This window comes from Xiphias gladius, chromosome 17, assembly GCF_016859285.1.
Source record: "Xiphias gladius isolate SHS-SW01 ecotype Sanya breed wild chromosome 17, ASM1685928v1, whole genome shotgun sequence".
NCBI classification, from domain to species: domain Eukaryota; kingdom Metazoa; phylum Chordata; class Actinopteri; order Istiophoriformes; family Xiphiidae; genus Xiphias; species Xiphias gladius.
The window spans coordinates 13,452,418-13,476,500 of NC_053416.1; the positions used below are offsets into that span (position 1 = coordinate 13,452,418).

At 39.5% G+C, this 24,083-nt stretch overlaps 1 protein-coding gene across 3 annotated transcripts in view; it reads left to right on the forward strand.

Annotated features, from left to right (window-relative positions):
- Positions 1-24,083, forward strand: part of jade2 (jade family PHD finger 2) — a 184,684-nt gene that overhangs the window by 61,945 nt on the left and 98,656 nt on the right. For all 3 annotated transcript variants that reach the window (XM_040151302.1, XM_040151303.1, XM_040151304.1), the window contains exon 4: positions 562-719. In XM_040151302.1, coding sequence (XP_040007236.1) covers positions 562-719 — 158 coding nt within the window. The remainder of the gene's footprint in view (positions 1-561; positions 720-24,083) is intronic.

The following is a 24,083-nucleotide window of genomic DNA, read 5'->3' on the forward strand; positions in this document are numbered from 1 at the left end:
AAAGTTTTCCAAAGAGTAGATGCACTTGAATGATTATTTTTCAATTTAGTATTTCATGCAGTTGCATATGATCCTTGTGTTTCCTTTACCAGCAGCTAATGATGATATTGTTTGTACGGTCTGCATGAAGACAATATGGATTCCAATAAACATTTTTTCAGTAAAAAATACTTTTAGGTGACCCTAAGAATGGTGGAAGAAAATCATGATCTGAATTCTGAATGGTAAAAATAATGTATCTTCATTTTGACCAGAATCGTGTGGCTCTACCCTTGATGATGAAAATGGTCATATCAGAATAATTTGAACCTGCCGCATGGAGGGTATTTTTTAGCATCACATATACCAAAACATTACATGTATACATTATTTTCCTCCATTTCCTGCTACCTTATCTCTGTCCTATTTCCTCCCTTGCTTTCTCTCCACCTCAGTCCCTCTTTGTAGACTCAGAAGCAGAATTATGCCCTGTGAACACCCCAAAATGGGTGGAAATATCATCATTTAACCAAACTTTTTTCTTTCTTTCTCTCTCCTCTTTCTATCTTGCTGTCTGCGCAGGTGTTTCGTACCGACTTCATCACGGCCATGAAACTGCCGGACTCGGCCCAGCTCGGCCCTGACGAATTCTACGTGCTCTCAGACCCCTGGAGACAAGAGTGGGAGAAGGGAGTACAGGTCCCGGCCAACCTGGAGGCCATACCAGAGCCTGTGGTCAGGTAGGACACACCAAACACATGCCACATGCGCGCACACAAACAGTCATCAACTCTTGCAAGAGTTTAATATCAAGTCAATGACCACTGGTGATTCTCCTTTTGATCTCCGTTTCATTTAAGTCATTGAGAGGCTGTATAATTTGGCAGAAGGTATTGTTATATGTTTATAGTGAGAGGCATCGCTCATGAACGGCTGTAGCACACAGACATTATGTCACCACCATAAACACACAGACACTGGCAGAGTTCCCACGGTCACGAAAAAATTTGTGAGTTATGAGATTTGAACATTTGTTTGCCATGACTAATAGAATTAAAAAAAAAAAATTCTACTAAAATTTTAGGCTCTGGTACAAGGTTGATAGAACCTTGAAATATTACATTGATATAATTTTGATAAATGTGACAAAATGAGCGTGCTGAGACAATAAACGATTTGAAGTCTTAGCTGAGATTATCCAACAAAACAAATTTTTTTTTTTTTTTAAGTTAAACAGCTGTCATACATTCATGAACATTTTTTGGAACTGTTCAGAAAAAAATGAGCATGATGTATTTATTAATGGAATACACGCATAAATCTACGATGACACAAACTGAGATTCTCTGCTTTCTGCTCTCTAACACATTTGTACACAACACACACACATTGGGAAGCACGTTTGGATGCACATGTGGGCAATGACACACTCACAAACAAAAACACACGCACAAACAAAAACACACACACACACACACACACACACACACACACACACACACACACACACACACACACACAGAGAATCAAGCTGGTAGGCAGATGTGTGCAGGCATGCACTTCGACCCACTTATATTCAACCTCATACTGTAGATTAGTCTGCGCTCTCTTTCCCTGTGTCTCTCTCTGTTTGTCTGTCTGTCTCTTTCTACTTCGCTCTCGCTCTCTCGCCACACTAGGTTGTTGTGGCTCTCTAGTACTACTGCAGCTGCTTCACATACCCATGTGGTTTGTTTGGCGTTCTAGGAACTAATGAAAATGCTCAGACTGCCTGGTAATGCCTGTTAGACAGACATGTCATACTGGGAGGCCACACACATACATATGCGCACATGAGCATTCATTCTCTTCGGGAGACAGACAAATTATCCAGTCATGTGAGATTCAGTCAAATGTTTTGAATCCATGAACTTTTTTTTTTTTTTCCCCCTTTTTTAGCTGCTTCAAGAAAAGTGGAGCCAGAGAAATCTCACTCTCACAGACAGAATACAAGTTAAAGAAAAGTAAAAACTTCTTCAATGAAGATTTTATAGCACAATTACATTTTTGTTGCATATGAAACAGCCAAAAACAGGGTGAACATGATAAGCTGAAAATTAAAAGCCTGAATATTCCCATGGTACATATTTTCCAAGTGCGCTTTCTTTTTGTTACTACTCTCAACCGGAGTTCAAGGCCTTGGCTCCACTGTTTGATGTTGTTGAAGACATTTTATGCTGTTTGTTTAACTTTTTCCCAATTAATTGAAGGTTTAAAGCGGAAAAGAGTCAATGTGTTTAAAAAAAGAAAAACATTTAATATGTTCACTCAGTCTGTCAATTTTAGATAAGATTAAAAAAATTGCTTAATTGATGTTTGAGCGTCATAACAGCAGCAAAAAGGGGTTGGTTGGTGATTATGTTGTAAAAGCTCCAGGCAGATGACATAACATACAATAAGTGCTTCAAACAAAGTATATGCAAATCGTAAACTGATTAGTATAGTGTTGCCAAATGAAATGTCACACCTTATGAGGAAACCATAGCACCTGAAAGGAATCTTTGACTTGCAAGTGAATACACTTGCATAAACAATTTTACTTGTGCAGAGAAATTTTCTGTTTTTCTATTTTTTTCTATTTCTATTTTTTCCAAAATGGAAAAAGAAGAAATGAAAAATCAAGTTCCTCTGATTCTAAATGATAGCAGAAGACAAAGGTTATAAGTAACAGAGATGAAAGTGTAGAAAAGATATCTGGATCATTTATAAGATTCTAAGATTGAAAGGACTAATTTGTCACCCTTTCTGTGTATATTGTCTAATAGGTTAATATCGGTATGTGACACATGTACACACAGCGTAGAGCTAAGAGATTGAACACAGCCTGAGAGGAGAGAGAATTGAATGAGCAGATTTGGAGAGGAAGAGAAATGGCAAAGATAGGTAAGGACAGATGGATGAATAGGGGTTTATCTATTATCTTATATGTGACAGAATGATGAAGTGGAATACGGTGATGTTGAAATGGAGTGATGACAGATAGATGAGGTAGAGGAGAAGACGGCAAATGTGACTGAGCTGATGGTGTCTGTCAGAGTCTCACCAGTGGTTTGTTCATCTTTTTTCTCGTCTGTCAACTTGATGCCCCTCTCCTTCTTTCCCTGCCTCTTTCTTTTCCTCTCCTTGGACTGTTCTTCTATAAGTTTGGCCTGAAATCACCGGCGATGCTTGAGACATCCTAGGGCAGAATCAACGGTAGGAAACGGTATTCCCATCCAGGAAGTGATCCCTTTTCAGAGTTTGGTTTAAAAAAAAAAAAAAAAAAAGTCTATAAAAAGAAATGAGTGCTTAACAAGGAAGAAGAACACATAGTTAAACTATCTGTATTCAGTTTATAAATTATGCATAAATCAGTGCTACAAAATGTAAAAAAAAATAACAAAGCTGCTTAGTTTGAAAACATTGTCCTTTGTCGTATACTGATATATCCGCCTGGTTTGTGTCTAATTTTAAGATGGTGTTGTACACTTCTGGGAACTCTTGAACACAGAAACTTAGTTTAAATTAATTTAAATTGAGCTTTTAACAAGTTTAATAGAACAAAGTTAAATTTAACCTCTTTCACCAGGGATGTTGGTAACATTATGAAACCTGCTGGTGGTCAAACACACATGCTGAAGAACACACGTCCTTAGTAACATAGTAATAGTAAAATAATAGTAATATAAAAGTGATGATATGAGTTATCAGTCCATGGCAATCTCCTCAAGTCCTTCAACCCACACAGTCCTCCTTTTAGAGTCCAGATGGCATGGTCTCTAAAGTGAGAAAGAACATGGTCCCATATTTTGTAAAACTGCAAAAGCTTGAGGCATCCATGGGCTAAAATTGGAGTAGATTTGATCCATTGTGTTATAATGGTGTTTGGATATCTGCTGTAAAATGTATATGTCGTCCAGTTGAGAACGAAAGAATTTTAAGGAACTGACCCCCGAGAGAACTGAGAGAAAGTGGTAGCAGAATCCCTAGTATCCAGGTAACTGGGGCAAGACCGAGAGAGAAAACTGATTTGACTTTTGGTGCAGCGTTGTAAAACCTGATTGGTGTTCAACACCCACGGTGCATCCATTTGTGCAAAGCAGCTGTGTCGCTGATTATGTGGGGGTCTTGGCATCAAAAATCACAGGCTGCAGTTACTACCTGTGGTCCAGGTGTCTCCAAACTTTAAATTTTAACAAAAAAAAATGTTTTCCTCAAAATTCACTGAGTATGACTGCAGCAGTACTCCTTTTTTACTTATTATTTCTCTTTAATGGACAGTTGAAGAAACGAAAGCAATAGGAAATGTGGGTTGGGTTATGGAATGTTAAGGCAAACTGGAAACGGGAGAAACGGTTAACCTGCCTCCGTCAAATGGTAACAAAATCAGCCTTCCAGCACCTCTAAAACTCAACAATTCACATGTTTTATCTAGGTATTTATTGTACTTATCGAGTTATTTATTTATTCTGAATTTTGTTCATATTAAAGAGATTTTGCCAAGCCAAAAATAAGAGAGAAATGAGGAGCAAAAGTATGAATTAAGGTAATTTTCCCTCTTGCCCCCCCCTTTACTTATATGTCATGTTTCTTCCCCATTTCTATAATTATTTTTATCCTCATCCAACTCTCTTTTCCTCCTTTCTCTCTATGATGTCTTTATCTCTGCATCTCTCCCTCTCCTTGCCTTCCCTCCTTCCACTCCCACCTTTCCCTCTTCCTTTCGCTCTAGTCAAGCCAGAGGCGCACACATTTTTCTTTTTCTATTTTTTTTTTTTTTTTTTTTTTTTATGAATAATGACATCATCTCCAAAAATTGTTGGAGAGGAAAAGGGCTGCGGGCCCCGTCTGGCTTTGACAACACTCCTCTTCCACATTTGCCTCTCTCCTTGGACCATATTTGGCTGCTGCGGCATGATTTTCGGTAAAACTGTTGTGGCGGATGGTGAAGAGGTCGTTATAGTTTGATCTTGTTTTCTTTGTGCCTCTCCTTACCAAAGCACAGCAGAAGAGATGCATGGAAAGGAGGAAGATAGTCTTTATCTCTCCTTGACTCTCTGTCTCCCTGTTCTGCACTCCTTTTGTTTCTGTCCTTTATTTTCTCTTTTCCCAGTCTCTCTCCCTTACACTCATTCTCATTTTTCTTTCCTATGTCTTTTTCCTTAGTACTCTTTTTTTTCTTGTTTCTTTCTCTCTCCAACTCCTACCTTTCCTTCACCTGCCTTAAAATTTCTCTTTTCCTCTTTGACTTTCCTCTTGCTTTTCCTCCTGTCTGGCTACCCCCCCCCCCATCTATTTTATAACTCTCTTTCCCCTCTTTTCCTTTCTCTGTCTTTCTCTCTCCCTCTTCCTCTCCATGGTTTTGTTGGGGCAGAGTGGAAGTAATTAGCCGTTGCGTAACACCGGCTATGTGCAGACAGTGAATGGGGCTTTGGCAGCGACTCGACAGCCTCAGTCCCCTGTGACAACTGCGAGCGGGAGAGGGAAATAATTACACATGCACATGAGAAGATCTGTGCCTTTTCACAAAATGAAAGAAATGAGATAGTGGTTATTTTATTTATTGACTCATATTTTCCCCCTCTGCCTGGTGGCCGAGTCGGTGAATGCGAGCCCGTTGTTTGTGGTTTGGCTGAACACGCTGGCTTTTTGAATGGCGTGTAAAGCTGCGGCCGCGGGGAGCGTCACATGGAGAGACTCCTTACCAAAGTGGTTTATGTACTGCTGGACAAAAAGATTGATTGTGCAGATTTTACAATAAGGTACTTTTTTGGAACATTGCTCAGCTACTTGGTCAGCATACAAATATTCTACAGACTTGCAATATTTACAGTTATTGATTAATTGATAGACTTCAAGAATCATGGAAATCATGAGATGTTAAGTTTAAATGAAGCTGAAATTGTAAGACAATGGGATACATCATGTTCCCAGTGATGGAATTTCTCTAGGTCAGGTTTCCAGCCGGTGTGATCCTATGAAAAACTTGGGTCAGAAAGACATGGATGCTATGTAAAACCTTCAGTCAACAAGCTGTAGGCCCTGCTCAGAGGAGATGCAAGGTGCAAACTCTTAGAGAGGATGTAGATTATGTTGTTTGTTAGGACATTAAGGCCTTTTAGTATGAGAAAAGATATTTCTGTTAAATTAGTGCTCATGATAAGAAAAAGTGGTTTGGTTGCATTCTGTCATAAACAACTGAGATGTAGTAAACTGCACAAAGAAGAAAACTGAAACAAAAGACACACGTTTTATGTATGGACATGCAGAGTACACTCAGAAAATTCACTACAGGATGAAAACATAGATGCTCTGCCTTAAAACCTTTTTAGATGGTTTACATCCCAGCAATTTGGCTAGATATTTTTGAAGATGCCACTTGCAGATGTGTTTAGTTTTTTTTGTACAGGCACTGCAAGCATACTTGCATAGAAAATATAGCAACTCCATCAAATACAGATTAAAGACAGGAGCAGTCCATTTCAAAGTTCAATTTTGACTATTAGCTTGCATGTGTTATGACAGTCTGACAGCTGCCAAATACTGAACACATTATTACATTACAGAGATGTCAGTTCAAACTGAGTACTGCTGAAATAACATTCAGTAATTTGATTTTTTTTTTGTACTTTCTGGACTTTTAAGAGCAATGCACTCGGAAGGTTCGGACAGGATAAAAATTATAATTGCCCTGGACTTTCCCCCGGTGAAACGTATTGAGCTGGAGTGGGGCTTCAGGGGAGGGAAGCGCATATGTCAAGCTTTGCATTCAGGTGCAGGTACAGAAGGAAGTGACGGCCAACACAATTTGAATAGATAGACTCCTATGGAACATAACACAGTATGTAAAATCATGGGTTGTTACTGATTAAACAGGCAGTCTCTGTTTATATATACAAATACATCTGTTCAAGCACACACATGCACACGCTTGCGCTCGACTCATACACACACACAAACACACCCTTTCACTTGTTCAGACAGCGCAGCAGTGGGTCAAAAGGCTAATCGCCAACTAATAACTCTGACTTTCTCACATTCACTCGCACACGCACACACACACACACACACACACACACACACACACACACACACACATACACAGACAGATAATGGATTGAAGAGAGCCTGGGGGCAGTAGGATAGAGATGGATAGAGAGAAGGACAAATAGCTGGATACTAAAGATGGAGGAAAGTCTAAATGTCATGTATTGCAAAGCTTCAGCTATATTTAAAAGTCAAAAACTACAGCTTGAAATTTTCAGTTATTGCTGGTTATTTTTTTCTCCACCAAGGCTCTTGTCATATTGTGAGTTTAATGAAGTTTATCTGTTTGCGTGTTTGCCTAAAATAGCTCTTTGGAATTGTTAACACTTTTCATTGAAATCATGGGACACAGCAACCACAAGTTAGCTCATTAGTGTGTTTGGTTTCAGTGAGGAATGCTAAGAACTGAATCATATCTCGTTTTTAATTATCTGTTTGGGGAAAACTTTCTGTGACTTTTCATAATTGAGTATAACTGCCATGACCTAAAAACTGCCCTTCCTGATTTTCATTTTTTAGCTCAAAAAAGTCTGCTTTACACCACAGTTAGACACCAGTGGAGAAAGAAAAAAATAGCTTAAAGCCACAGTCTAATACAATCAATCTGTGTAAGAACTTTTAAAAGATATGAAGGTATATCAAATTTCAATGCAAGCTGAACAGAGTGCTTACGAGTGATACTTTTCTACAGTTTCATGTCACCTCACATACAAATTTTTCAGCTGATAGTAGCCAGATTAACAAGAACATTATTTGGGGTAGACACTCAACAAAGTGAAAGGACATGTTCAAAACTAGCCAATGCAAATAAAAGTCAACTGCGAAAACCGGCCTAAAAAAAAAAAAAAGCTCCTTTTTAACTAAGGAAGGCACAAGACCAATTTGCCTAATTTGCAGTCAAACAATAGTCATTGCGAATTATGGTAAAATGCCAAATATAACCCCAAACATGCCCATTTTTAGCATTTCTGGACCCACAGCTCACAGGTAAGAACCACAAAACCTCACCAGCTGAAGTTGTCATATCAAGCAACCTGCATAATAATCTTAAAGTCAATAAAATGAGTGGGAATGAAAGCAGCATTTTCTATGGCAAATATAGTGAAAAACTTAAATCCAAGGAAACTCACAAATGAACACTCTGCCTGACCATCAAAGCTTAGTTAGTTATGCAATGAAGGTGCCCCTTCTCCCATTAATACAGAAATTTGTGAACATAGTTCTGGAGTTTTTAGAACTCATTCCCATAATCCACCCTTTCTGGATCTGTGACACAATAAGTTTGCCAAGTGGACATCTAAGACTTGTATTTGAGTACCCCTTGTATAATCCTTCATAGTCAACCAAAAAATCACTGATATTCTTTTTCTTCCTTGGGGAAATTATCAAGGTCTGAAATTCTTGTCTGGAAGAAATAGAGGAACACCCAGAATAAATGTTACATTTGTTTTTTTTATCTATTTATCTGATAGAGATAAATAGATATCTAAAGGTCATGACAAAAGCACTGATGCAAGTACATAAATGAGACGCATAAAACAAAAGGAAAACAGGGAGGGAAGAAGGAAAAGAGTGGTGGTTAGATGACTGGAAAGCCCCTCAGGGATTTGCCCTGCCCAGCTGCAGCCTCGTCAACCATTACATTAATAAGTCATCGTGTGTGAATGTTCACTTTCATGAGAGCACAAGTTCCTATTAACTGTTTGTGCACACATTTAATCTAAGTGTGTGTGTTTGTATGTATCAGTACGTCAACAACAACATCTGGAAATTCACCCAAAATACCCTCTGATCTTTCCCAAACAGCTCCTCATCAGATAATAAGATGACTAAGAGCAGCATCAACAGCCTCATCATGTACAGGGTCAGTGGGTTCACATGGAGTAATAGCTTCCACACACTCTACTGATGTTTGTTGGTTGCCTGTTGTACTGCGGCTCTTGATAAATGACAGCAGTTAGCTGGATGAACTTACAATTGAAGGGCTGGTTTTGCGCATACATGTACTATGTCTATGTGTTGCTCTGGGACTTGCTGCCTACATGAATGATGAGCAGACCAAATAGACTGGATGAATGGAAGACTTTTTCAGTGCATGAATTAATGAATGAATGTCTAAATGCTGAAGGAACCATACTTACTGCAGCAGCCAAGACTGCAACTTGCATCAGTTTTAATCTGGAACAGTTAAACACAGAATGACTATGTAATACTTCTGCTGAGTACTGAGGATCACTTCACAGACTGCGTTTTGAACAACGTATTTAGAACCAATCGATCCCCATAATCTGGAGCATATAGGTTCAAAATGTATGCAAGCTAGCTAGAAACTGGAATCTTGTGTAGCCACGCCTCCATCTCATCCTGGTCTTTAGCTTCAGTTAGGTTTTGGCTGAGTACAACCAAGTTAGTTATTTTTTAGGGGTCCAAGCGGGCACCACGCATGCGAAGGAGCGTGGCTCCCAGTACCAGTGGTGCTGATAGCCCTATTGTAATTGCTCGGATTTTTAATTTATTTTATTTTATTGTATTTTATGTTATTTTTTAAATTTGTTTAATTCTTCTGTTGGTAAAAGCTTTACTGCAGCATACACCTTGAAAGTTATCTAAGTGAAATTTTCATCCTATAAAGGATTTTTTTTTTTTTTTTTAACCAGAGTTCGATTCATGGCAGACTTTGAAACAGCATTTACACATTTAACAATAGCTACAGAAACTATAATAGAACAGTCAATTGATTAAATAAAATATAAAACATTAAAACGATTAATGTACATTTTTTCCTACAAGTGGATGCAATCGTGACACAGGAAATATATAAATGGATACATTCTGAAAATGAGCTAATCCAATCTAATTTTTTTCCAATTTATGGAATTTTAGACACTAAAAATACAGTTAACAATTTTTATTGGTAGTTTGTGGGGAAAACTGGAGCACCCGCAGTAAGCCCACGCCGACACAGGGAGAATCTCCACACAGCAACAAGTTTCAGGTTGCTGAGGGCTGCAGTGTTACCACTGAGCCACTGTCAGCCCTATACAATGCATTCAGAAAGTTCTAAGACCTCTCCACTTTTGTCACGTTTTGTTATGTTGCATCCTCATGCTAAAATCGTTTAAATTCATTTTTGCCCGTATCCTTCTACACTTAATATCCTATAATGACAAAGCAAAAACAGAGTTTTACTGTTTCTCTTTGTCATCATGGCGGGTTGTGTAGATTGATGAGATAATAAATGTAAACAATTTTGGCATAAGCCATAGCCAAATGTGAAAGGGGGAAGGGGTCTGAATACTTTCTGAATGCACTGTAGGCTTCTGAGAGGGGTCGTTGCTACAGTGCTGCAACCCTCCTCCATCTGCAGCTGATGGTGTGCCGCTTTAGAGAATGACAGCAATTAAAAAGAGGGAGGTGAGTATACTTGCAAAACCCATGACCTGGAGCACGTCTTTCCATACAGTCTGGGAGGCAGGCTTCTCTGCAAGCTGAGCAGAGCACTCTTTGATGTGGGCTTGCAAAGACCGAGCAATGGCAGTGTCGATAGCTGGATCCTGTAAGGCTATCACAGACTCCAGCTGGCGCCTACCATAGAACTTCTTCTGCAGGTCTTTCACCACAGCTTTGCAGACTTTCTTGTTCTTCTTTAAGTCCGGCCAGAAGCCTTCAGTTAACGTGGAGTCCCTCCATTGTCTGGTTCACCAGATGTTTGGTGTGGCTGACCCACTCCTCATTGCCGTGGTTCTGGAGATCATGACTTTTGGTCAGCACTCAGTGTAAGCTGGGTAACAAACAACCGGAGCTGGTTCTGACTTTCTCACTTTCTGCCTCGGTTGTAGACGCACGACCAAAGGCAGAGGGATCAGCAGAACCGGTTGTTTGAGGTTGGTCCATCGTCACCTCAGGACTGTTTTCCTTCTTGGGGATTGTTTCTGGTGTATCTTGTTTGATAAGGCACTTGTTTGTGATTCTTCCATTTTCTAGGACACTGACAGGTCTCTGGTGGTTCAGTAGAATCTGTGTGAGTTTTAACCGGAATCTGGGAAACTGTGGTGGTGAAGAGTCATAGATACTAAAACGTCACATCAAACAAATCAAAGGCCCGCACGCGCACACTCGGACACACGGACACACACGTTGACCATGGTCAGTTTTGGGGACATTACATAGACTTGCATAGATTTGTTTCCTGGAGACTTACCCTAACCACTACTTGCCAAACCCCAACCCTTACCATAACCTTAACCTAACCTTAACTACTGACCAAAAAATCAGCTTCATCAGTTAATTGCGGACACGTCTTTTGTCCCCAATTAACTGGTCTTTAACCTGAAATCTTTACCCAAAGGTAGCCTATGACACAGAGGTGGACAAAGTACTCAGATCGTTAAAGAAAAGTACCAATACAACAGTGTAAAAATACTTTGTACATTTCGCGCATTCAAAATCATACTCAAGTAAAAATACAAAGGTATGCTCAGTAGAATACACTGAAAGTAACAGAGTAAAAATACTTGTTCTCCAGTACAATGTCCCCTGTGACTGATTGTTAATACTGATGCATTACTGTGTAATAATAATAATAATAATAATAATAATGTAGTAGTAATCTAAAAAAACTCTATAACAAGTATCTAGATGGTTATGTGACTCAGCCACATGTTACCTAACTGGTTTAACTACTACGGACAGTGAGACACCTACATTCAGTCAATACCACCACATGTAATTCATTATAAGTTTTACTATTTGGAATCTGGGTTGGCTGCTCCAGCCTCTCAGAAGCCATGGCTGGTTGGCTGTACCCTGGTTCAGATTAAGATTAAGAGGATTTAGATATTTTAAAAATTACATTCAATTCGTTGGATTTGTTTCAACATGGGAGTGTCCTGTAATTGATGGTATCGAAGGAATGCCCTAAATCAGCCCTGTAAAGTAAATTTATATTTAAATTTTAAATTTACAGATTAATATATGGAAAAGCCAAGAAACAATTTGTTTGCTCTCAAACATCTTCACCATCAACAGCGGTACTAAGTGAATTTAAATTTAGGAAATTAACCAATAGTTATAATTCTAATTTACAATGAAAGAAACTTAACAGAAACTTAAATTAGCTGTTTTCAAATTATTGGAAAGCTGTGTGTTATTTTCTGGAGATACTGACCCTCTCTAGTGTGAGTTCCTAAAGGCATATGGGTCATATGATGAACTGAAAACTAATCTTAACCAATATTCAGTTGTGATAAAGGTTGAAGACTATCAGTGTCAGCCCACAGTCTGTAGCTTCTTCTAGCTTGGATCTTTTATTCTAATCTGCACAATCATGATCACTGATACTGGGATCTGATGTTTTATTTATTTATATATATATATATGGGGAATCACAGGAAATTTTAGAAAACACATTAAGAAATTAGAAACGCAACATTTCAAAAACACAACAGCAAAACAGAAAGTCCAGCAACCAAAGTGAGAAAACACACAGTTTTACATATTAACAAATTTGAAAAAACCCATAAACACAAAACATCAGAAAAGACTCCACAACAAACAAATGTAGAATTCAATGTTCAGGGTCACCTGTGTCAGAAAGGTCTTTAATCGTCTGTATGGTAATTTTTGAGTTTGTAGTAGATGGTGGTGGTGGTGGTGTATTCAAACCTTCCACAAATTATGTTATTTACACACTGTGCATTTTCCGTTTTTGTGAAGGTGGATATGTTTATAAAACATTTGCTTTCAGCATCAGGTTTACATCTTTTAACGGTTTTCTACTGTGATCGACAGTATCTTAACTGGGTAGCTTTCGTTTCAAACATTAGTCATATCTTAATCATACTTTAGTTGTTATCTGTGGATATTGATCAAATATCCAATTGAAAAATGCTGGTAGTAACATTTGGTTTAATAAAGTACAATTAATATGAGCATTAGGTCTGAATCTGATGTGATGGGAAAAAATGACAAAAACATTATTTTTTCCTAAAATGTACTTTTTTTAATACAGCTTACTTGCATATATGCTTAAATATGAGGTAAAATTGTTGTATTGGATTGCATTGGACTTTGGATTTTTATGATATTTTATGAGTTGTAGGTTGCATTCTTGTTACTTGAATGTATGTTTATGTCCAACATAAGTCACCATTTGGAAAAGAAATGTTTCGTGAAAATGTAATTGAAAGTAATGTATGTAGTGTCTTGGGCAATAAATTTAACTCTATGTTTTTGAAGAGCTTAACTACAGCTGAAGTGTATAGAAATGATGTCTGATGGTTTTTTGACATTTGCTGCCTTCATGTGCTATCAGAAATATTTGATTTAAAGTTTAATATTAGGGGTCCAAGCCTGCAGAGGCCTGCATGCGTGACCCACACATGTATCAAGTGTATAACTTGTTAAGTCACATGCATGAAAAAGCTCATAAGCTCACTAAAAGAGCCTGCCCCACCACAGTAGTACAGACTTTCTACCTTCAGCGATAAATGTAGCATGGCCTACATCTAGGTTAACCACACTCTCTGGAATACCCCACTAGAATACTGCGAGAAAAAACATTCTAACCATGATGGAATGTTTTTCAATCCTTGTGCTGCTCTCCCGGGCCACCAGGTGTGAATTGCGCGGGGGTCTCAGACCCTGTTAATCCCTGCCTGCAGGTCTAGTTACCTTGTGGTTGACTTTCTTCAGACCTCTGTCTCATCATACTCATGGAGGTTTTTGGTTTCCTGATGTGGGCATTTTAAAATTTTTGAAAAAAAGAAAGTTGAATGGCTCCTCTTTTGGTGTATTTCGTAGTATACAAGTACACTTAAAAATTTTTTTTTACTATACTACTGTTTTTGATGTCCTACCACCATCGTATATGGTATGCAGGACATTAATTTGTCATGCTGGCACCTATGACTCTGTAGACACATGACCACAATAGCTCAACAACAATACATAGTAGAAAGTTCATGCCTAACACCACAGGTACTCTATATGGAGTAGATGATCTGATTACATTTTGGACCACCTCGCTGTATAAATTTGCATTTTAATGAGAGAACACTGATTTCCCAGAAAATACTGTAACTCCTTAACAAGTTCAAATTGAAACCAGATATGTAGCGTGCAAAGACAAACATGTTGGTGTGAAAATCTTTGCTAACTGATGAGCTAATTGGCTTAACTAGGAGGAAACAGATTTTTCTTGTGAGCACAATAACTCAAGATACAATACATAGTAGGATCTTCATACTTACACCACAGGAACCCATATAGAGTAGATGATCTGATTAGATTTTAGTGTGTCTTGCTGCACAAATTTGCATATATAAAGAGATAAAACTGATGAAAACCGATCTGCTGTCTTCAGCATAGCTGTGCACCTGCAGCACTGGGGATGCTTTCAAAAATAATACCATAAATAATTTTTATTTATCAATTAAAAAACTAAATCAAATCAACATTTGTTTTGATCACCTTTTTCCTTCAAAACAGCACCAATTCTCCTAGGTACACTTATGCAGTTTTTCAAGCTACATTGGCAGCTAGGTTGTTCCAAGCATCATGGACAACTCGCCCTAGTTCCTCTGTGGATCTAGGCTGTTTCAGTGTCTTCTGTCTCTTCATGTATTCCCAGGCTGACTCCACGATGTTGAGATCAGGGCTCTGTGGGAGCCTTACAATCTGTTGCTGGATGCACTAAAGATAGTTCTTTATAACTGTGACTGTATGTTTGGGGTTGTTGCTGCAGAGAGAATTTTAGAATCAGATGTACTGATGGTATTGTGTAATGGATAAGAACCATCTAATGCGCCTAAAACTTGCACAGTACTTTAGTATACATGCATAGCGAGGACAGAAGACTTAATAATGCAAATATTTCACAATTGGAATTTAAACATTCAATTAAAATGTTGGAAAGTAAATAAGAATAAGCTCTGGGTGAGTTGCTGACTGCTTTCCTAGATGTCTTACAACAGTGAATTTCTGACTGACTGACTGGGATAATTTACTGACTCAATGACTTTATTAGTACAAACTGGATTTTTTTTGATGATTTGAATGGCAGCCAGATTTGATGAACTGCTGAGTGAATAGCTTAATTGGCTGTTTACTGGATGGATGAAGAAATGAGCGAATGGCTTGTTAACCAGAGCAAATATTTGGATGAATGACTCGCTGACCTGTTGATGGACAGTCAATGTTACGTCAAAAGCCAAATTCATCTGCATTAACTCATCAAGATTGCTAGTAGGGGTCAGCGGGTGTATTTCTGACCACAGGCTGATTTGGTTGCTTTTGGCTGGATGGGCGAGTGAATATGAGAACTTTATTTCTTAAAGTATGGGCTAAGGAGCCAAACTGGGCCCTTGCCATCTGCATCTGGTAGGTCCCCATGACAAAACTAATAACATATTATAGTGAGAAATAGCTTTTGATCTCTTTCCTGGGGGAAGGGGCTTAATAAACTTCCCACTGAGTCAGGAGGGGAACCATAATGGCAAATAAAGTAACATAATAATACATTCTCATTTCTGGACGAGTTCACCAAGTCACTGGGTATATCTTTCACTGTAGTTAATGGAGATAACTTTTCTGACGGAACCATGCCTGGTTGACTAAATCATTGACTGGCATTGTGATTGACCAAGTTGCTGGCTGACAGGCTTATTGACTGACTTATTGCCTATCTAGCTATCTCTTTAACTGCCTTATTGATAGAACTGACTGGTTGCCTCCCTGGCTGATTACCTTTTTTCTGGACTTCAGAGGTGCAACCTCTATGTAGTCATTGCCGTTATCCAATCACAGATTTTCTACCTCTTCACCACTTGACTGGGTCAGTGAGGCTGTTGCTTACCACATTTCAGGCTCTCTGCCTGACTGTTTGAACAACCGCAGTGACCGCTTGACTGGGTGGCTTGCTTGTTGACTGCCAGGCAGAACAGCCACTTCCCTGACTGATTGAATGGATGAGTAAAGGGACAATGGTTGGTTGAATGAAAATAAGATCAAAATTCTCTGACTCTCACTGGTTGCTTTATTAATCACATACTGTAGAATACATTCTGCCTTGTTTGCTGACCAATTGCAGTGACTGGCTGACTGGTTTACTAAAGTGACATCTGGCAGTCTGAGTGAACTTTCTTCCTCTGCTACTGGCCAATATTCAACCAGAAAGGACAATGACTGTTTGAGTTGTCCATCTTTGGCCACATTTCTAGGTCAGCTGCCTGACCGTATTGACAGACCGGCTGGCTTACTGACTAGTTGGCTGACCTCACTGAAATGACAGAGAAGTCAGAACCGGCAGGCCGACTGAATGACTGGTTGCCTGCCCGGATGGCAGGCTGACTCTCTGACCGCAATGACTGAGCGTTGGCCGGAACCGAGCCAGTTTTCTGGTTCCAGCGGCTGAGTCAGGCTCCAGCAAAAACCCATTCACCTCTGGAGGCTTGCGGGCAAAGACAGACTTAAGCGTGGGGACTGGAACCTGGGAAATTTAAACATTTCACCTCCAAACAATAGTTTTTAACCTGCTGAATTGTGTGTGTTGGAGCTGGCAAAGCAGCCTGCCAAAACCTAAATGTGTTGGCACGTGACTATTCCACATTCTCTATCCAGAGATTCAGTTAGCAGCTTTTGTTTTAGTAAACTTTTTTTTAATCAGGGTACTGTTATTAAGTGCCATTGACAAAAAAATAATTTTGAAGCTTGACCAAAAAGGCAATAAGTAGCTAATGCTTGTAAAGGGAAAAGTATGAAGAGGACAACTGGTCTGAGTTGATAAGTGAGTGCAGCTTTATTAAATTATATTGGGAGAAAAACCATTCTGTGTGTGCGCTTGTGTGTATTAAACCAATTCCTCAGTTCACAACCCAGCATGTGTGGCATGTGTGGCTCTTGGTGTTTACTGCAGGCTACCCTCAGGCTCAGTATGGGTTGATTTTTGTGTGTATGTGTGTGTGTGCATGCATATGTCTTTGTTCCACACATGGATGTCATGTGAGTAAACCCAAGAGCCACGTGTGGGAGTCTGGACTGTGTGTGTTTAGGCGCCAGCATTCGTGGATTCACGGTTTATGGATGCGTGTTCCTTTGTGTGATACATGGGAATTATCCCATGGGTATTTTCTCAGAAACACTGATACATCTCCCATGGGAATATCATCCACCTCTTCTCTTGCACCACCACAGTAACACTCATCCCTCCTTTTATTTAGACACACACATTAACAAACACACACATTTATTGTACTTCAGTCCCTTTCTTCCCTCCTCCTTATAAAGCCCCGGCTCCTCTCCTCTCCTCTCCTCGTCTACAAATCCAGCTCCAGTAGTTCCTCTGTGGTATGGCAGATCAAAGCCCTTTGCCTTCTGCACTGTGGGTTCAGCAACATCTGGACAACGCCGTCCGCCTTTTACCAATCTACCATCTGCCAGTTTCAATTGACTTGTGAAGTTCCTATTCTCTCTTTCTTCCACTGGTCGCTTTTATTTGTTTGTGTGCATGCTCAATTTGGCTACCTTTGTAATATTTAATGTGTCAAATTGCAGCTGACAGCAACACTCTTTCTGTGCCTCATCTTTCTTTTCTTCCTTTCTGTGTCTTGGTGTCTTGCTCAAAGACAACTCATCAGGGTTGATAGGGGTTTATGAGCGGATCCCCTCGTTGTCACTACCAGTTTCTTATATTTGTGCCTTTCATTAACCCCAGCTCCCTGCCCACTTCATCCCTCCAGCAGTGCCCTCAGCCTGGTTGCCAAGGCGAGGTCATTGACTTCAACGGTCACATAAGGGAGGCTGGTGCACCCTGGCTGGCCATTTAAACCCAACTACACCCAGGAGAGTGAACACTGTTTACTGCTGCATTGTCTCCCAGCAGAGCCCTGGGGCCCCGGCCTCACATAAAATCTCCTCCCTAGATTTAGATTGATACAAATAAAGGTAGATAAACTGACAGATGAATAGATTAAGATTGACAGACACTTTGAGTAAGACAAAAGTGTTTCTGATAATGTCACTTCCTCGCCATTAATCTAAATGGCAAAGACTTCAGGAGAGAAAGTTAACTGTGCAGAGATCTCTCAGGCAGATCACAGATCACTGTTGTGTGAGATATTTTGGTTAATGTTGACAGTGGGGACACCGTATAAAGGAAAGTTTGAAGATTTTTTTTTTTTTGGTGAATATTGTTCAGGTGCAAGGTTTTCCTGCAGGTGTTTTTCCTTCAGCCCCAATGTGAAAGACAAACGTAAACATTTTAGCCTGTCACTTAATAAGCAGTTAATCTTTTGAGTTGGCACAATGCAGCAAAAGAGAAGCAGTAGCACGCGCCAGTAACAGAACTTGGTAACTTGTTAAGTAGAAGAATATGCAGCATATGTCTTCTGAATATTGGCGTTGAAAAAGGATTCCTCACTCCTGTTTGGCTAAAAGGGACCAGATGTGATGAAAGTGGCAACTCTGTTGCATTAAGCAGCAACGTTTCTGACTGCAACTTACCCTCAAAAAAATCAACTTAATAATATAGTTCCGTTTGGGGAGTGGTGGGAAAAATGTTAATGTGTTATAACTGATTTTTACTTCTTGAAAGTGCCCAAACAATACTTAACCAGCACAATTTAATCACCATACTCCTCATGCATCCTAAGATTTCATCAAATAAAACAGGTCAAACACAAAATGACTTAATTAAATGACCTACTATGGAAAAAAAGTGCTGACTCCACCTGTGTACACCGTTTCGCACACACCTGGTCAGTTTGTCATTCATCTAGTGTCTGATTCAGCAGAGTCAACAGCTCTCGAGGAAACATTCATATCCACTCCAGGAGTTTGACGATCCTTGGTGAAGTTTTTAGAGTTGAGTAAAGTCAGGGCTCAAACGACCTTGACTTGAACGCACACTGCCTGAACAGCTTGAACTTCTGGTGTTGACATCTTTTTAATGAGTGTTTTGCCAAAATAAAGCGACAAAAGTGAGTGAACACTGCACCATTAAGGCAAAGGTTTTCAAAATATGAGACACCACCTCAGTTCGTGATTTGTACCGAAGCGTTAGCTGATGGTAGCATATGACCTGTACAACAAACGGAGACAGGAGGCATTTTATTGACAGAGCAGAGTGGTGGAGGAGTTTAGCAAGGTGATCCTGAAGGCACCTGTGGCTTCATTACGAGCTACACCGCACATTGCAAAAGCAGGAAAGGCACATACCATTGTGGAAGTGTTCACGTAGATATTCATATGGTAAGATTTAACATCAAGAGAGGACGGTAACGTTATAGTGTTATTTAGAGGGGTTTGGAGGGTGGGTATAGGATCCTATGTAGAGAATTGTATTTTTAGTTTTCATTTCCAGGGACTTGTTTTAATCTGCATGATATTTTATTTGCAATTCTTTATTTACATTTGCCAGACTTGTGTGTACAAATGTTGCTTCAAATGTTTTCACTAATTCACAAATTAGCATATGTCGTCATATGTCCCTCAAGACAGCAGCCCCCTCAGAGGCCTATTTTCATGCAGGGAAAAACCACTGATATGAAGTAACTACTTTTTTTTTTTTTTTTGCCCTTATCTAACAGTAGCCAGTGTTAAAGACCAACTGAATGGCCTCTCACTGCCTCACTCTCTTTTCGCTGTGATAAGGATAAACAAAAACAAAGAGGAAGTGAAGCAGAGAAAAAGGAAGCATTGGACATTGAGGGAGAAAGCCAGACTGGGAAGGAGATGACTGGGGGAAGGAATAAGAGGCAAAATGGAGGAATAGAGACAGAGAGTGAGGTAGGAGTGAATTATCCAGAGATTGAGGTTTGGGGAGAGGGATGTTGACGGTGGAGGAACTGAGAGAATAAGTAAACAAACAGGTAGCTGAGGCGGTTGAGTGGAGCGATACACTGCATGTAGATCTGCAGGGAATGACAAAGATAGGGAACGAGACTGATGGACACACGAGAGAGCTTTGCCATTGCTTCACCAAGTAACAGTAATATACCCATTCGTCTCTCATATCCCCTCCTGTGTATTCCCTTTCTGCTATTTTCTGTCTATGTAGTTATAATCGAAGCTTTCAGGCACTTGGGAATGTACCTCTGAGGAGCACACTTGAAGTAATGTGCCCTGCTAATGCAAAGAAATAATTGAAACAAAGCTCATCAAAACAGCCCAGCCGCAGGTGAGGAGGATTTTTAACTGAGAAAACATGGAGAGTTGACACATGTTCCACTGCAATAAGAAAATCCTTTACTAGGGCTAAATTAAACATTTGGTCTTTAAAATATCAGAAGTTAGTGAAAAATGCTAATCACAATTTCCTTAAGCCCAAGGCAACATCTTCAGATTGCATGTTTTTTCCAACCAACAGTCCCAAACCCAGAGATATTTCGTTTGCAATCTCATTAGACAAAGAAAAGCAGAAAATCCTCACAGTTTACAAGCTGGAACAAGGCAATGTTTGTTGTTTTTGTGTGAAAAATTACTTAAATTGAAATCAAAATAGTTTCTGATTAATTTTACGTCAGTACACCAATCGTTTTAGCTCTAAGGTACACAATAAAGACTTCTTAGAGCAAAAGACAAACTATAGAAAATTCACCTGGTTCTTTAATTACTTTTATAAGCAAACTTGATTTGAACACCACAGACTCTAGCCAATGCCAAAGTGGTTGATAGAGTTGAGAAACATACCAAACCCAACCAACGCATTGGCTGCACCTGTGGTTTGTTTTTCTCTAAGTTTCCAATAAGATGGTGTTGTTTGGGACTTTGTGTGCAACAGAGCTGAGCATGTTTTTAGCAGCCACTGTTGTCTGGAGGGCTGTTGGTGGTGGTGGTGGTGGTGGTGGGCTGTTTTTGAAGTGCTGGTGGGCTTACTGGAAGTGTGTCAGACAGGAGAGGAATGCAGGAAGAGGGTGGGATTCTGTGTGTGTGTGTGTGTGTGTGTGAGATGTATGGAGACAGTGCTGGGGTAGCCCTTCACTTTCAATGTGTACATATGTGTTATATGTGTGTTTGGACATGCCTGTGTGTGTGTGTGTGTGTGTGTGTGTGTGTGTGTGTGTGTGTGTGTGTGTGTGTGTGTGTGTGTGTGTGTGTGTGTGTGTGCGCGTTTGCGTTTGCGTTTGCGTTTGCTTTTGTGCATGCATGCCCAAGGTTTCATTGCTTCAACCTATTATTCCACCCCCCTTGTCTCACTTTGAAATCTTACAGGGATTTCCCACAGTGTCTCTGGTAATAAAGCCGCCACTGGGCTGGGTTTAGTGCCTCAATAGAGCAATATCTTCAAAAGAAAAACACAACTCTGAATTTTGGAACCCTTGAATAAATAGAAAACAACTGCGTAGTTGCCTGAAAGTATCTCACAGGATTCCGTGTTAAAATTCACATAGAAACATGAAACATGACTCAAATGAGAGTTTTCCCATGACAACAGTGGTTAAATTAGGAAAAATATCCAAGGTCATCTCTACTGTCCCTCAAGAGGAAATTAGTTTCACAGTCACAAGAAGAAAAGGAAGACACACAATAACAAACACACAACAACAACTAGTATCAGTTCCATTTAAAACTTGGTATGTAAACATCCTGGGCTCCCCTGAGCTTTTTTTTTTAATTTTTTTTTTTTTTTTTTTTTTTTAAAAGACAATAATAATGAGTGATGTGTTAATATTCATATTACTAAAATGCCAGCAAGCTACGGTGTTCAGTGGTAGCCCCCTGTGGTTTAGATTTGGATCATCGTCCTTGAAATTTGAAACATCACAGGATAAAAATCACAATAGTGGTTGGCATGAAAAGAATCAAAGCTTCTACAGATTATTAGCAGAGCGTTCCTCATCTTTCTGTGTCTGGTCAGGTTAACACATTTTTCTCTTGGCAGCACTGAGTTTTTCACAGTCCAAGCCAATTATCTGCAAAGCACCATGTAGGAGAAATTACTTTTCTTTCAGCTGTTACATACTCTCCGCAAACCTTCATAGCAGCTTGAAAGAGAAATATGTTGTACCTAACTAAGAAACCTGCAAGTCTGTAATATTTTATAACACATTCTTTACACTGATTACAATTCAAGAATATAAAATTGCTCAGTCATTAAAAATGCCAGTATAGTAGGAAAACATGTTCTGGCCAATACTGCTCAGTTGAAGTAATCTTACTTTGCCAACTCTTAAATCACAAGTCAAATGATTTTAAACAAAAGTTTAATCATATTTAATGATACTGAGTTCCTGTTTAACTAAATGTACTGATGCATTAAAATAACAGTGACGAAACACCTTATAATTGGAAATAAATTGGAAATAGAGTAAAACATAAATTGACACAGTATTCTCAAATTTTACAGAAACACTGACATTTAATTGCAGAACCAGAGGTTTAGTGTAATATATCAGCCAAAACATGTAAATAAAAGAAATGCTAAAATTCAAAGAAGTAGGTTTCCCACTGTACTCTCAAAGTACAGAGTAATGTCTAAAATTATTAGTTTTGTGATGGCCACAAGTTCCTGTAGAACAGAGCCGAATTTCCTCTTTCCAGTCACAAATACGTGTTTTGTAAAGGTAAAGTATCATGTTGACACTGCCAAAACGTTTCCCTCCTTTGAGTGATTTCTCCTCTAATGCCCCCCTCAAACCAACATCCAAACTTCAGCCATATGCATCCCACATTTTAGTGAGTTTCATCAACCCCCCTCTTATCCCCTAACCACAGGCCAGGTGTGTGTGTGTGTGTGTGTGTGTGTGTGTGTGTGTGTGTGTGTGTGTGTGTGTGTGTGTGTGTGTGTGTGTGTGTGTGGGTGCGTGCGTGGGTGCGTGGGTGTGTGCGTGCGTGGGTGTGCACGCACTGCCAGATACAGAGAAAGAGTTGAGGTACAAACAGAAAACTGTAAACAGTCGGCCTCGCACACATCTGCAACTGCACTGTGGTTGCTTTTGTAATTAACAGGGGAAGAAGGTTGATGAGGAACTTACATTAAAATAAAACACAATAAATTAAAGGGCCAAGGAAAGCCACTTTTTTTTAACAGATTTGTTTTGTGACTTATGATTGCTAAAGATTGTTAAAGAAATCATCAGTAGGACAGCACAGCAGTATAATGAATGTAATCTATTAAATCTTTTGGACAGTATTGTGTTGAAAGGTAATTGTAATGTTTTGTCCACTCCCATTTGCATACATGCAGAATATTAGAGACATCACTCGAGAATCCTATACTAGCCTGATAATGAGACTGAATGGCCTTTAGTTATCACTCAGCTTGACATTAGCTGATTTCTGTTTTTAGTGAATGTAGATAGGTAGCGAGCTATATAGGGAGATGACGTCCCCATTCTAAATCCCGTCCTAATAAATTCAGATTGGACACTTGTGTCTTCAACGGACAGAAACAATTGTCAGTAGGAACAGCACTAGTTCTAAATGAATCACTGAACAAGTCTTAGATGTGGGCGGTGAGTCACAGGTCAGATTCAGGCCAAAGTACTACGCTGTAACTAACTACACCAAAATAACTGGGAACATAACTATTAAATTACAGTGTAATTCTGACATTTCGGCACCTGCCTCGACGCAGAAAGAAAAAGAGCACCACTTCCTGTTTTGTGCTGTAAAGCAATAATTCAGATTTCCTTTGACATTTGCCTCCGAGGCACACAATGTAATTGTCAGAAAAGGCTTCCTTACGTCGTGGCAAGTGGCTTGTTTGTTTGTGGTAATTACACTAATACCTCAAAATGAATATACTAATGATTTACTGATGTTAAAAATGCTGGACTTAGCACCTTGAATGTAGCGGATTGCAGGTTTGTGCTGTATTTGCTTGAGAAATGTCGATTTAGCAAATTTAAAAAAAAAAAGGGGGGGGGGGGGGCCCTTGCGTTGGCAAAAAGACAAATTGCCGGCAGGGTAGCTGAAGGCTCTGCAGTGAAGCAGCTCTCAGTATCAGGCTGCTGGAGGAGCAGAGGCAAAAAGTTGGCCTATTAGCTCTTGTCTCGGCGTGACACAGAAGAGCAGACATGGAGGGAGGCGGGAGTAAGTGC